General features: G+C 34.7%; 1 protein-coding gene across 3 annotated transcripts in view; it reads right to left on the bottom strand.

Moving 5' to 3' along the window:
• Window positions 1–3,955: 3,955 nt before the first annotated feature.
• Window positions 3,956–13,565, bottom strand: part of MYT1L (myelin transcription factor 1 like) — a gene marked incomplete at both ends in the record, with an annotated part of 124,509 nt that continues 114,899 nt past the window's right edge. For 2 of the 3 annotated variants that reach the window (XM_079532453.1, XM_079532452.1), the window contains 4 exons: window positions 3,956–4,096; window positions 4,425–4,568; window positions 7,957–8,060; window positions 9,741–9,832. In XM_079532453.1, coding sequence (XP_079388579.1) covers window positions 3,956–4,096; window positions 4,425–4,568; window positions 7,957–8,060; window positions 9,741–9,832 — 481 coding nt within the window. Of the gene's footprint in view, window positions 4,097–4,412; window positions 4,569–7,950; window positions 8,061–9,740; window positions 9,833–13,565 lie in introns of those variants that run through there. The other variant, XM_079532454.1, reaches the window with a different exon arrangement.

Below are 13,565 nucleotides of genomic sequence, written 5' to 3' on the forward strand. Positions count from 1 at the left end.
CTAAAAGATGTTCACTTCTTCCACATGTTCACCTCTTGCAGTCTCTCCCTCTTTTTTCTAACTTTTCCATTTTGTTGTTACTTTCAGAAAAAGTCTCCCAAGAAGATGACAAAATCAGGATCTAATGTGAAAAACTTTCTATTATTTCATTTATAGTAAGCGTAACAAAAAACAGAAGAGATCTGGGAGATCATGATTGATAATAAATTTTTGTGATGCTAAAAAATAATATGAGCTTTTCTAAAAAGTTGTGTTACATACACAAAAATATAAACATATTGCATTGTGTATAACAAATTCACACATGGAGTCATACTCCTTGCTGCGATGTCCTCAGTTGGCAGACATGATTTTATCTGCTTTTTTCATTTTGCATTCTATTCTGCCAGTTGACCTGGACCCTTTGTATTCACTCCCTTCCCTCAACCAACCAGCATTTGCTAGAGACAGAGACAGCTGAGAATTTGTTTGGCAGCCCCTATATTGGTCACTTAAGATGATCTCAAAGGAATTCAATTAAGAGGAATGGCATGCAGAATTAATTATTGATAACACTGCATAACGCTGGACATAATATGCATGCAATACAGGAACTAAGCATCTGGTAAAGTCATAATTAAGCTTATAAATCAATTAATTGCTAATCTCCTGTGTAATTACTTTTGTTTGTTTCCCAGGAAGATATTTTAATTAGATTGTTTAAAAGTGATAATGAAATTGAAACCAGTTTTTAGCACTTTGCAGTCATAACATTGGTTACGTTGTGGTGCAGATCACAGTTAATATTGAACATGACAGCAGTTACTGAAGGTCACTCTTCCTGCCACAAGCAGCGCCTACCAAAAGTGTCAACTGATCCTTGTCCTTCGCCTCTTCAGTGGACAGGCTACATAAGCTCTGGTTTGAAAAGTCTTACTGCAGGTCAAAAGAAATTGAAAATCATCCCATCTGAAGTTCATGTTCAATTCATCATTTTTGAGTCTGAGGACCTAATTATCAGTGTACTTCATTTTAAATGTATAATCCTTCCATTACACTTATCAGGCCAGGGAAACATTATGAAATTTCCATCTGGGATATTCTGAAATGTTAGAATAAACTTCTCCTTGGTTTTACAAATTTCTATCAAGCAGGAAGGACATAATTCAAAGAGGCAGTCATATCCTGCCTGAAGAGCTCGAGGAATCAGAGACCATGGCTACTTATTAAAAATTGTCTATAAGAATATCTTCGTAGATGCCATGTGCTAGATAAAGTGAAATTCTGAAACTGATCATAGAACCACTGTGCTACAAATGTGGCAACACATTTTTTTATTTATTTAGAGTAAGATGTGTTAACATCCAGCATGACAAAATTTGTACAAAGTTCACAATTTAAAAATGAAGTCTCACAGCAACTTGTGATTCCACACATTTATAGCAAAATTAAAATGTCAACAAATCCATGCCGTGTAGTACAAAAATAAATCAAACTTCAGTTCCACAGAGAGCACAATAAATAGTTTATACAAAATTCTGTCTTAATAAATGATTACTTAAATTAACTTAGAAATGAATATGAACAATAAGTTATAATAAATAAACTCTGATGACTCACAATAATTTCATATGAAAGGTCAGCATTCTAATATGTGACACTTTTGTGATCCCTATATAATAGTCACAGATAACTTTTGATTTGATATTATGTACCAACATTAGATGAGCAGCAGATTTGTGCTTAAAATCCCTTTCCATTGTACATAGGTGATAACAATAAGAATCCAAAACTGATACTATCTATTACTCTACTGAAAGCATTACTATACTGGCAAAGAAGCTGCAGACACAATGCAGTGGAAAAATGCATATGCCATTATGAACAATGAAAGCCCTAAAAGGAGGCTAGGGCAAAAGTACAATATATATGGCAGAAGGTGAACAACAAGCACCTTGCTTCAGCTCTCAAAAAGGCAATTCTGAGCATGGCAGCTACAACTAATAGCACAACAGAAAAAGGGCACTGTACAGATAAGATACTGCAGAGCCCCAAAGTAATTACATAATCTTTTCCCAGCTAGTTATTAAAGTCCTCGTGGAAAACTGTAAGCTTTTGTACAGTGAATAGTATAAAGTGCCGCTGGGATATACATATATTTATACATATATATATATACCGAGGTTGAGTATTGTATCAGAATATTTGTTGTGAGATCCCTGTAGTCTCCCTTAGCAATATTACTGGATTGGCCATAATGGCTTCCACTATAATTTGTTCTAGTTTAGTGTCACAAGGCTAATGACACAAGAAATTGCACACCTCCGTATGGATATATAGGGCAAGGTAAGTGCAAATAGTCAACTGGCACATTGTGGGGACAATGACCCTGTAAGTCCTGTTCTGCTAAAAATATTTTTATTTTTTACAAAATCCATCTTTTTCATAACAAAATTTTAAAGTACTTTTGTACTTTCTGCATAACATCAAGACATGGAAGGAAAAAGATATGCTATCAAATTTAAATAAATTCAACATCCGTAAAACACAACACATCACCAAATTTACTACTTAAAAAAAGAAAAATGTAGTAATAAAAAGTGGTCTTATGCATACATATAGTGCAGTCATTTTGAAGAAAACAATCAAATCTTGAAGATACAAATAAGTTTTATCTTAAAATGATCCAGTTTAAAGCAAAAAAAAAAAAGTGCTGAAGTATATTTAGTTACATTAAAAATTTGATTGCATTCATTTTTGCAATAGGTAATAGTAGAACGAATACAAAGCATATGTGAATGCTGCAGTAATGATTGTTCTCAACTAAAAGCAAAACATAAATGCTGAAATATTAAAAATGGGATCAAATGCTTGGCCAAACAAAAGGAGAAGTCTTTACTGAACTGCATTCCCACTACAGAGAGCAGTGAATGCAGTTCAGTAATGCTAACAGAAGCAGACCATTTGTGTTTATCCCAAAACTAAAGATGTGAAAAGGCAATATTAATTTTAAAATATTGTCCTCCATCTTGAATTGGAAATACAGAATTTCTGAAAGATGAACTACATTGCTATAACAGATAATTCAGAGGGGCACTAGCAGTCCAGCAGAGGTAAGAGAATGTTGGCTCCAAAGTTTATTTGAAAATAAAAGCTGAAATCTTCACGTTGTCCACCTCTGATATAGTTCTTTTCATAATGGAAGTTCCCATATTCATACCATGTAATGCTTAGAAGTTAATTAAAAAGTGCTGTTTAAGCTGCTTTGAATCTTCTGTCAAGTTTCCATGGCTTGATGTTGTCTTACAATAAATTACCCATTTTGTATCTTACATCTAATCCATGCCATTTTCTTGGAATTCAAAAAACCTCATTTTATTGCCCCCACCACACACCATCCTCCAAAAACAAAAGTCACATAATATTTTCAAGCATTGTTCAAAAATAAAGCATTTTTGCAACCAATTCTTGCTATGAAACAATATGCACACAAAATGTATTTCTTAAATCCCATAAAATCCTCCAACATGAGGCAAAATGATAGTGTTTAAAAAGTGGCTGCAGACCGCAACATTGTCATTCAAAGCTGTTTTTTTTTTTTGTCCATTTCAGTTCAAAATACTAAAACATTTAATCACTAAAGCATTAAAAAGAATTTACACTCTATTTATTTTGATCAGCTTACCTCTTCAGAAATATATATACCCCAAAAATGTGCATACATTAGCAGCTATAAACATTACATGGCATATCACACTATGTCAGCTTATATGAAAACGTACAAAATGTGAATGTATTCAAAAAACTATTCTGCAGTTACTATCTTTAAAGCAAGACATAAAATCATTATGAAGTCTTGTAAGCATAACACTGTTTCAAACAGAAATAAATATATAACACTTTCTGGTAAATTACAGCAGCAAAAAACAAGAGGCATCCTTTTTTTAAGCAAGACTTTCACCACTATAGCAGCTGTTCAGACCTGAATTCCTCTCACAGCCTGCTTTATATTTTCCAGTAGGGCTTTATTTTCTGGACTCTGATAACGATCTTGATTTGTATACATGTCCGTCAAAGTGGTCACGTAAGCATCAAAATTTTGTTCATTGATTGGTTCCTACGAGATATTAAATAGTAGTTCATATACAACTTTTATTTTCTTAATTGTATATTCATTTAAGCATAACATATTATCAAGGCATAACTGCCACCATTTTTTATAATATTTAAAATGCCTATTTAGTTCTTACTTAATTTTTTTTACAGGATACACCGGAACAGGCCCTCCATGTCTTTGTTAGCAGTTAAATGTATCTTTATGGTTTCAGTGCTGTTACCACAAATATCCAACTGGTTGATGAAACGTAAACATAAAAAAAGACATCTATTGTATGAAGTGAACTGAAGATCTCCAAATTCCTTAACTTGTGCTCTCAATCACTTACCATATGTGGCAGCTGGATATTAGCTAGACTATGAATTAAAGACTGGCTTAAATTGGCCAATTCATGAAGAAGAGACTCATTTTGCTGTTCAATTACTTTGTTCTCCTCTTCTATCGTCTTCAGGTTGCTCTCCATTGTGGTAATCTAAAATGGACAAATTTGTGTACAATGTAATATAAGGCAAGCTGTTATAAAGCATGTGCTCTTCAAAGGGAGTAATAATAGAAATACCAGAGAAAGGAGAAAAATATCTATTATTGAAACCAAAAAGGGTCTGAAATTCTTATCATTTTTAAACGCATCTTTTTACAAGTGCAAGTGAATGGCTTGTTTTTTATAATATTGGCAATAATGAACGAAGTTGGATTTAGTTTTACTGTTTTTGAGATTTTCTTTTTGCACTGAAGGGCATTAAGAAGAACCTTAGTTCTGCAAATTCACCCGTGTGATTTAACAGTTCCACTCCTACAAGCCTAGTTGTCAGTGGTACATTTCTAATATTTTTTGCAATACATATATTGCTAGTTAAGCATGCACAGCTCCATGTCAGTGTTGTCAGTTTTTTGTAATTATATATATTTTTTTTCTATCCAAATTCATAGGGCTGCTTTTGAAAGCTGACCAATGTACGGTATTGCAACTGAGTGTGCTGCTGGTGTCCCCAGGTGACGAGACACAAGATAGCTGCAGCCTTATGTTGTGCTCGAGCTAAAAATCATTGTGGAGGCAACTTACCCAAGCTGATACAGAGCACAGTACTAACAAAGTTGTAAGGATTTCAGACGAGCACTGGCTCATGTTCAGCTATCAAGAGCACATTCAGAGCTCAGTTGTACCTGTTTACACTTTTCTTTGTAGACCTGTCCTAACTTTCTACACTGGATGACAACTGTTAACATCTATTACAAACTGTGCAGCGTGTGTTTGTCTGTGTAGGTTAAAATAGAGAATGGAAAAAGAAGCCAGAGGAATGGAAAAATGCTAAAGAACACAAAGTTTTAAATTATCAGAATGAGCTTAATTTATTTCTACTTTGCTATAATGGAAAGGATAGAATTTAAACCCACTCTTGGGAACCCACATTAGCAGGGGAGTAGGACCTCTAGATAATCTCTAGAGGTCCCTTCCAACCCCTATAATTACTCTTCTGTAATTCTGTGGTTCTGTAAATACTGAGCTGAAGTGTCTGAGCCATGAGAAAGGGAAATTTTAGGCAACAGCTGGCACAATCAGGTTGTTTTATTCCAGACCCAGAGGTTAAGTCTGCTTATGGAAATACAGCCCGTTAGTTTACAGACTTAACTTTGACAAGTGTGCAACTTTGACACGTGGCAACACATAAAACAATCTTTAGGTGGATCTGATTTTGATTACACTTGTATATATAGCAATTAATCCATGCTGTCAGTATTGTAGGAGCTTGATCTGTCACAATTAATTGATTATTAGCTACTCCTACAACACAGTATAGCAGGCAAATACTTTTATTCAGTTTTGGAACTGGGAACATATCCTCCTCTTTTGTTTTGCTTTCAACTTTTGCATACTAGAGAGCAACTCCATACAAATATAAAACGTTTTCTGTAAGTGCTTGTTAGAGTCAGCCATGCTCCAATATTTACCCTAAAAACCAATTCTATATTAGAGACCAATATGAAGAGCCTGATGTCAATGAAAGCTAGTTAAGTATGGCATGATGCTGCTGTCTCACAGTAATTTAAATACCTAGAAAATCTATTAAAAATTATAATTGAGTATTGCCACCTAAATAGATTTTTTTTCCCTTGGGCTGTGTCATGGGAGATGCTGACAATTTGAAAATTAATTACTTGCAGATTTTTCTTTCCCTATCTTATGTTCATGTGTTTCTACTCCTCTCATACTTTTGGAGCTGCAAGTTAAAAATCAAACAAATTTACTAGAATATCTTAAATTAAAAATGTTTTGTTCCAAGTCTTATGCAAAAATGCAGCTGGTATAGGAAAGTGTTATTAGTGTCCCAAATGAGATAAAGTCTGTAATACAACTTCCCACTGTTTTAAATATGAAATATTCTATGTGGAAGAGAAGTCCTTGTTGTAGGAAAAACTTTCACTGGCACATAAAATCATACAGTATTCAAGACCTCAAGAAACACGACTTTTGCTATTTATGGTGTTCATAAAATTTACACTATTTTTTCATTGTATAAACTTCTGTGAAGCTTTACTGATATCTAGATGATTTTCTAAAGATTTATCAGTAAATATTTTGTCATGCTTAATATAATTTCAGTGTTCTAAAAAGAGGGAACTGTTGACTTGGATATAATCTTAATAGATTGACAGTGACTGTGATGTAACTGTGTTGGAAATGTCTTCAGGAGAGTGTCGTAACTCTTAATTGAAGCCTCATGTAAGTAAAAGAAAAGAAAAGGTAGCTTAGAACCTTCCAGTTTCAAAACTCACTAACAAATTCTGCCAATGTTGTATTTATAGATTTTCTGCCACTGAGTAGTCTTCTTGCCCTCTTTTTTTTCCTACTTGATCACATTAGAAAATTGTAAAACATCCATAAAATCCTATCAAGATCAAATAATGGCAGAGAACCCTGAATAAAAGTGAATTGAGGTTTCAATACCAATTCTGCTACTGTTTGGAAGTCAAACAAAAACACGCTGAAAGGCCACATTCTTTCTCTATTTTTGAGTATACAAGACGAGGACAATGGAGACTGTATACTTCTCTACAAGCAATAGGCAAAGAAGTAGCAAGGAACAGCCATCTCTACTTCCATTAGGTAGGATCAGTGTGACTTTAATTGTTACCATCATGGGAGTAAAGGTTGAAAAATACTGGGAATGGCAGTAAAGCTCTCTGTAGCTGTCTGTACTCAAATCATGGGAATAAAACAGCACCAAAAACTATGCTGGACTGTGGAAAATGTCAGGGAAGGAATTCAATTTATTTCCTTCCTCTGCCTTTTCCATCCAGCATTAGGACTGAAAAGTGAGAATAAAGTGAGGTTTTAACATCAGTTTCCCCATGTTTTCAACAGATTTATAGGGAACCTGAAAGGAACTAAGCTGGATCTGTGAAACCACTCTTGCTGCCAAGAGCTGCTCTACGTGATGAAGTGTAATAGGTACTCCTTTCCATATCTAAGTTTCCTTTGTAAAACAAACCTGAAAAAAGCCACATTGTTCATTTGGGCTCCTTCACCTTGTGACTTCTTATGTTAATGACTATGATCTAACCTAATAATTTAACTACTATTAGAAATGTATATGTAGCTTTCTTTATCAAGGGGAAATACAAAGCTGACAGGTCATGCTTTTGTCATTGTTTTTGAAAGTATAATTAGCTAGGGCTAATTTTTTTTTAATGGTGGTAATTGACGTGGAAATTGCATTCTGAATATTGTTTTCTGATTTTATAAATGGCTCACATATTAGTATGTGAGGAATACAAAACACTACAATATATTTCCCATATTTCTTTTAATCAGTCATGTAGGAAAAGCAGCTGAATTTAGGGCTTCATAAAACTGTTACCTGAGTTCTGAGTTTAATCATGTCAGCTTCCATCTGGGAGTTGGATTCATTTAGTTCTTTGATTTCTTCATCTAACTGTTTAATTTCTTCATCATTTTCTATACCTATGCGATATAAAAACAAAAGATGTATTAAAATACCAAAGCTTTAAATCAGAGTTCAGCAAATTAATTACTTCCATATTTGAAATATAATTTATTTCAAGTAAAAGTTTTAGAGAAAAAAATATAGAAGAAGGAAATGCTCTTCAAACTTGTGTTCTGAAGTTAAAATGTTAAATATATTTTCCACAGCTTTTAAATCAGCAATAATTTTCCAGCCCGTGTTATGAAAATGCCTGGAGAATCAGTATGCCACAACTTTTTTTTTATACACACTGATTTTAACACTGCATTAAAAGAAAGGCACCTGGAACAACAAATTCTGCTCCACATCTTATTTAACTTATTTGAAGGACTATCCTAATTTATAGATATTCTGAAGGAAAGAAAATATCTTAACATGATCATCTTTCCATAGCACAAAGCTGTCAAAATCATTTCCCAACACAGTAAAATTTTGTTGATGCATTAGGATATACTGCGATTCTGCTGTTGCTTTTAATATTTGCATGGTTAAGAGTGTTATGTAATGATATTCAGGGCTATTTGCAAAATGGAAATGATTTTTTACTTTTATGGCTTAAATATTTAAAGAACTGGTACCTATATCTTTAAGAATTCAGAGATGAATAAACTCTGTAGTTTTATTTATTCATTTAATTATCATAGCAAAGCATATAACAATTCTAGGAAGAAATGTGTCTGGTTTTGCTAAAGTCTTAAGTCCTAAAACTAGAGAATCTGTGTTCCCATTGGCTTGCTCTTACACATCTTTTCCCACTATCTCTCACTACAACAGGAAGAATGCTGTGTGTCTCTGTAAGCATCCCAAATGTCTGTATCCCATTCCTGAAGGCTTTCCTCATGGATAAGGCATGTGGTAGAGAAAATTACGCCCAGACCTTTACCTCCCTGAATAGTAGCAACTGAACCAACACATTCTCTAGCTGTGCTGGCAATGTGGGTTGCAAAGGCTCTTCAGAAAGCTTTTTCTATAAATGCTTTTTGGCTCTGAAATACATTTTATGCCAGCATTTAAGAAGGCAGCATATTAAGCATGGACAGTCACAGATGAAGCGACTATATCAAGTTCTCCAAGAAAAATTAGGACTTAGGTACCTCCCAGACAAGACATTTATGCACTACCTATCTGAAGCCCCTACAGTTTGCTTTATTTGCACTTCAGGTACTAAGGTAGCATCTTTACTTTCATTGAAGGTACTTGCATCATCTTTCCTGCAACTCAAATTTCCCAGGAAAGACTGCAGATCATTGGATACGAAATGGCACGAGAGGTTACAGAACCCCAACTCCAAATCCGAATTCAAAGGACCTCATAAGGACTTGACACCTCTGGATATAAATTATTTTCGTCCTTTAAATCCTGCAACAACATAAGGTCACCCATCTGCCTTGGTGAATGAGATATGAATCAGAGGACCAGAAAATTACAATGGTGTACTCTACTTTGAAATATTTTAGAGTTATTTGAGTGTAACAGCCCAGGCTGACTCACTCCACTGTTGAGACTCAGATTTCCACAGCACAAAGCCCAGTTTAAATTCTACTGACCTTGAATTCCCAGTTTATATGAAGGTTTACACACAGAGAAAAAAGAGCCCATAGTGACAACTTTAGCTACCAATGAAATATTGTATTAAAAGGTAATGATTAAAAATTTACCATTACTGGCCCGCTGCTTTATTGTTAGCATTTGTTCTCCAGACAGCTTTGCTTTCTTCATTGCTGAAGTAGCTCTGGGACATCCTGATAAACTGTGAACATTGAAAAGCTTATTAATTTTGATAGATATTTGAAAATAAATCTTTACTCCAAAGCTGTGACAGAAAACAGTATTAGAGATGAAGTTTATTGTCATTGCCCGGTACTGAAAGAGTGGGCTAGTCTAAAAAAAAAAAAAAAAGAAATTAAAAAGTCTTACCAGTAGTTATTTCATGATTTTATTCTTCCATACAATTTCTTTTTGTGTAAACTCTAACATAAAAGTCAGATATATCATGTAAAGATATAAGCCAAGGAACAGCAGTCCAATTTTCTAATGCTCTTCTTCAAAATTTTTATTTAAAAGTAGTTACTCCTCCACTTCAAATTCACATGATACTTCTCTGAACTTCCACCCATGTTAATTAATAGTCAAACATTTAATTAATTGAGGAGCATCAAAACAATTAACCCTTACAGACTACGCTTCTCTTAGTGAATATAGTGTACTGAGCTGAGTAAATTGCTCTTCTTTAACTGCTTCTTAAAAAAAAAACAGTATCCGTGTGTCACTTTTCTGTTGAAGCATAAGAAATGACCCAAATGTTCCCATAAAAATGACTTTCCTTAGAATATGAATCTCTTAAAATGTATATTTGATACACTTACAGATGGAGACTCAGTTACTGCTTGTCTCTCATGTTGTCAAAACTTTTAACTTTTAATTACATCACACAAAATAATTTGATGTCAAATGCAATCTCAGCAGATTTTGTTATGGGAAATGCTCACTCTTTTTATGTAATTATATACATCAAGCAGTCTGTTCTTTGTAAGTCACATACTTAATGCATATCACAAGTAAGATTAAATATATATTCAATCTGATTGAAACTTCTGAAACTTACTAAACAATTCCATACTCCTTCAGGACTCATGATTTTATAAACACTAGAACTGAAAAACGTTACACACATGTCACTGCCTCCTGATAATATCTCTGCAATATGGAGCAGGTTTCTGCGAAAGATATCTTTGAGTAAAAGCATTTACTTAGGTACAGATCCAACTTCCCATACAAAAAAAAAAATTAAGTACAATACATAATTATTTAGAATTTTTCTTTAAAAAGCCTGGGCTACTATTGTCAAGTGCAGGCATTTAGAAAAGGCAATTTTCCCAGAAAAATGTTTAAAAATTAAATTTATTTCCTCAGAAGAAAAATCAGTGTTCAACATCCAGACTTGTTTCTGAGAAGATACATAATAAAACAACCCTGGCAGTATCAAGAAAGCACATGACCTAATACCTTTTCACTATTGCCTAAGTAGTAGGATAACACAGTATTCCAAGCTTTACTCCAGACTCAAGGCTTGACTACATAAAAACCCTCCTCTTAAAGTGACAATGGGTGTGCTGGGGAAGATTAAAGAGAAGGAGGTTGTGTATTTTGGGAAAAACAAACAAACAAACATCAGTGCAGGGAAAGGAATTAAAGATAACAACAGTATGTGCATTGCAACAATTACATTAGTTTACTCTTATCTTGATCCTTAGCCTTTTCCTCTCCAAAAGCTTTAATAGCTGTCCAACCAGGGAACTTCTTAAAATGAAATTCTCTCTCAACATAGCCCATAAGTAAAGCTACACAGAATTGGATGCTAGAATTGCATGTATCTGAAACCCCAAAATAACAAAACAAAGTGTAATCACAAGCAGCAAAAATTGATATTGTGTGCCTTCATCCAAGGTTTTGTTCCTCATTAGTCATCTAATATAACAGATGGAAGAGAGCTTTGACTAAAAGGGCTTCTTCCAATGATAGTGCCCAAACCACTGACTACAGCCAATTTCTTCTTTTGACCTCCCTACCCCTTATGCACACAGTTTTAACACATGCACCACTGTACTTCTATGATTACCTTTAGCTTGTTAGGTTATTGCTTTTAGAAGAAGTCATGAATGAACAGAATCTCCTGGCTTTTCCTGCAGCTTTGATTAATTTAAGGGAGCATTTTATACTCCTAAAGGCACCAAACTCAACACATAGAAAGCTGTCAAATTCAGACCATGCCATCAACCTCCTCTGCAGGTCTTTATTGGCAAACCTGTCTCCCCATTAGCTCCATACTGTATTGTAACTGGTAAGTTCCCTTTCCAGGCACTTATAATTTTAATGAAGCAGTGATTAAGTTAGTAGGCTAAATTAGCAGACTGAGTTCTATTAAAGCATATTTAACTTGGCTACATTCTTCAGAAATGCACAAGACAAAGATATCAATACGCATCCTCTTTGCTCTGCTATTAATGAAGGTATCTATAAATACTTTCATAGAATCATAGAGCTTTAAATCATAAAACAATAAATAAGAGTTCTGATTACAAGTTTCCACTCTGCAAGGACATCCTAACACTTCCTTTCTACCTTCCAGTACCTGAAGGGGAAAGCAGTGGAGGGACTATTTATACGGGCAGGTAGTGACTAGTTGAGGAAAATGGACGAGGGTAGATTTAGACTAGGTATCAGGAAGAAATTCTTTACTGTGAAAGTGGTGAGACACTGCAACAGGTTGCCAGGTTATGGATGTCCCTTCCCTGGAAGCATTCAGGCCAGGCTGGATGGGGCCTTGAGGAACCTGGTCTAGAGGGAGGTGTCCCTGCCTATAGCAGGGGGTTGGAACTAGAACATCTTAAAGATCCCGTCCAACCCAAACCATTCTTTGATTCTATGATTCTTGACTGCACTTTCACATACAGTTAATTACTTGCTTTTTTTCTAAGATGAGAATAACCAAACAAGGACAGGACATATGGAAGGTAAGATGAGAAAAATGGGCAAGTCAGCATTACACCAGAAGTGGTATGAAAAATGAACATCACAGAGGTATACAGTTAACTAAAAGCTTCAATTGAGGTCCTAGTGAAACTGAGAGCAGCTCCAGATTTCTAGAAAATTGAAGACATAATACAAATGGTGGAGGAAAAAAAAGCACAGGTATGATCTTTTTTTTGGTCTCAAATATCCTTAGATTTTATCATACACAAGTAAATTCCATTTCAGTTTTTTAATAATGTACTGGTTTTAGAGCTAATTTTCTTCATAGTAGCTAGCCCTACTATGCTAGCTATACACTACGCTTTGGATATGTAATGAAAAACACATTAGTGACAATAACACACTGATGCTTTAGTTCTTGTTGAGCAGTTCTTTCACAGAGCCAAGGACTTTCCTGCTTCTCACATTACTCTGCCTGTGAGGAGCTAGGGGTGTGCCAAGTGGCTGCGAGAGGACAGAATCAGGACAGCTGACTCAAACTGGGCAAAGTTATATTCCATATCATATGACATCACGCATAGCAATGAAATTGGGAAGAAGAGAAGAAAAAGGTGTGTTCTGGCATTATGGCACTGCCTTTCCAAGTAACCATTATGTGTGGAGAGCTCTGCTTTCCTGAAAAGGGCAGAATATCTGCCTGCTGATGGGAAGTAGTGAATTAATTTGTTGTTTTGTTTTGTTTTGCTTGTGCATGCAGATTTTGCTTTACCTAGTAAATTTTCTTTATCTCAACCCATAAGGTTTTTCAAATTTATTTGCCCTTTCAGTTCTTTTGCTCATCCTATTGTGGAGGGAGTGAGTGGCTGTGTTGGATATAGCTCTCTATTGGCTCTAAATCTCAACAAAGATTTAAGGAAAATAAGTCACATATACCTGAAAAATAAAAAATAAAATATAAAGACCAAGACAAACAAGCTAGCTAGTAATTCTGATAAGGATACTATCAATTT

This window comes from Tetrao urogallus (genome assembly GCF_951394365.1).
Source record: "Tetrao urogallus genome assembly, chromosome: 2".
Classification (NCBI taxonomy): Eukaryota; Metazoa; Chordata; class Aves; order Galliformes; family Phasianidae; genus Tetrao; species Tetrao urogallus.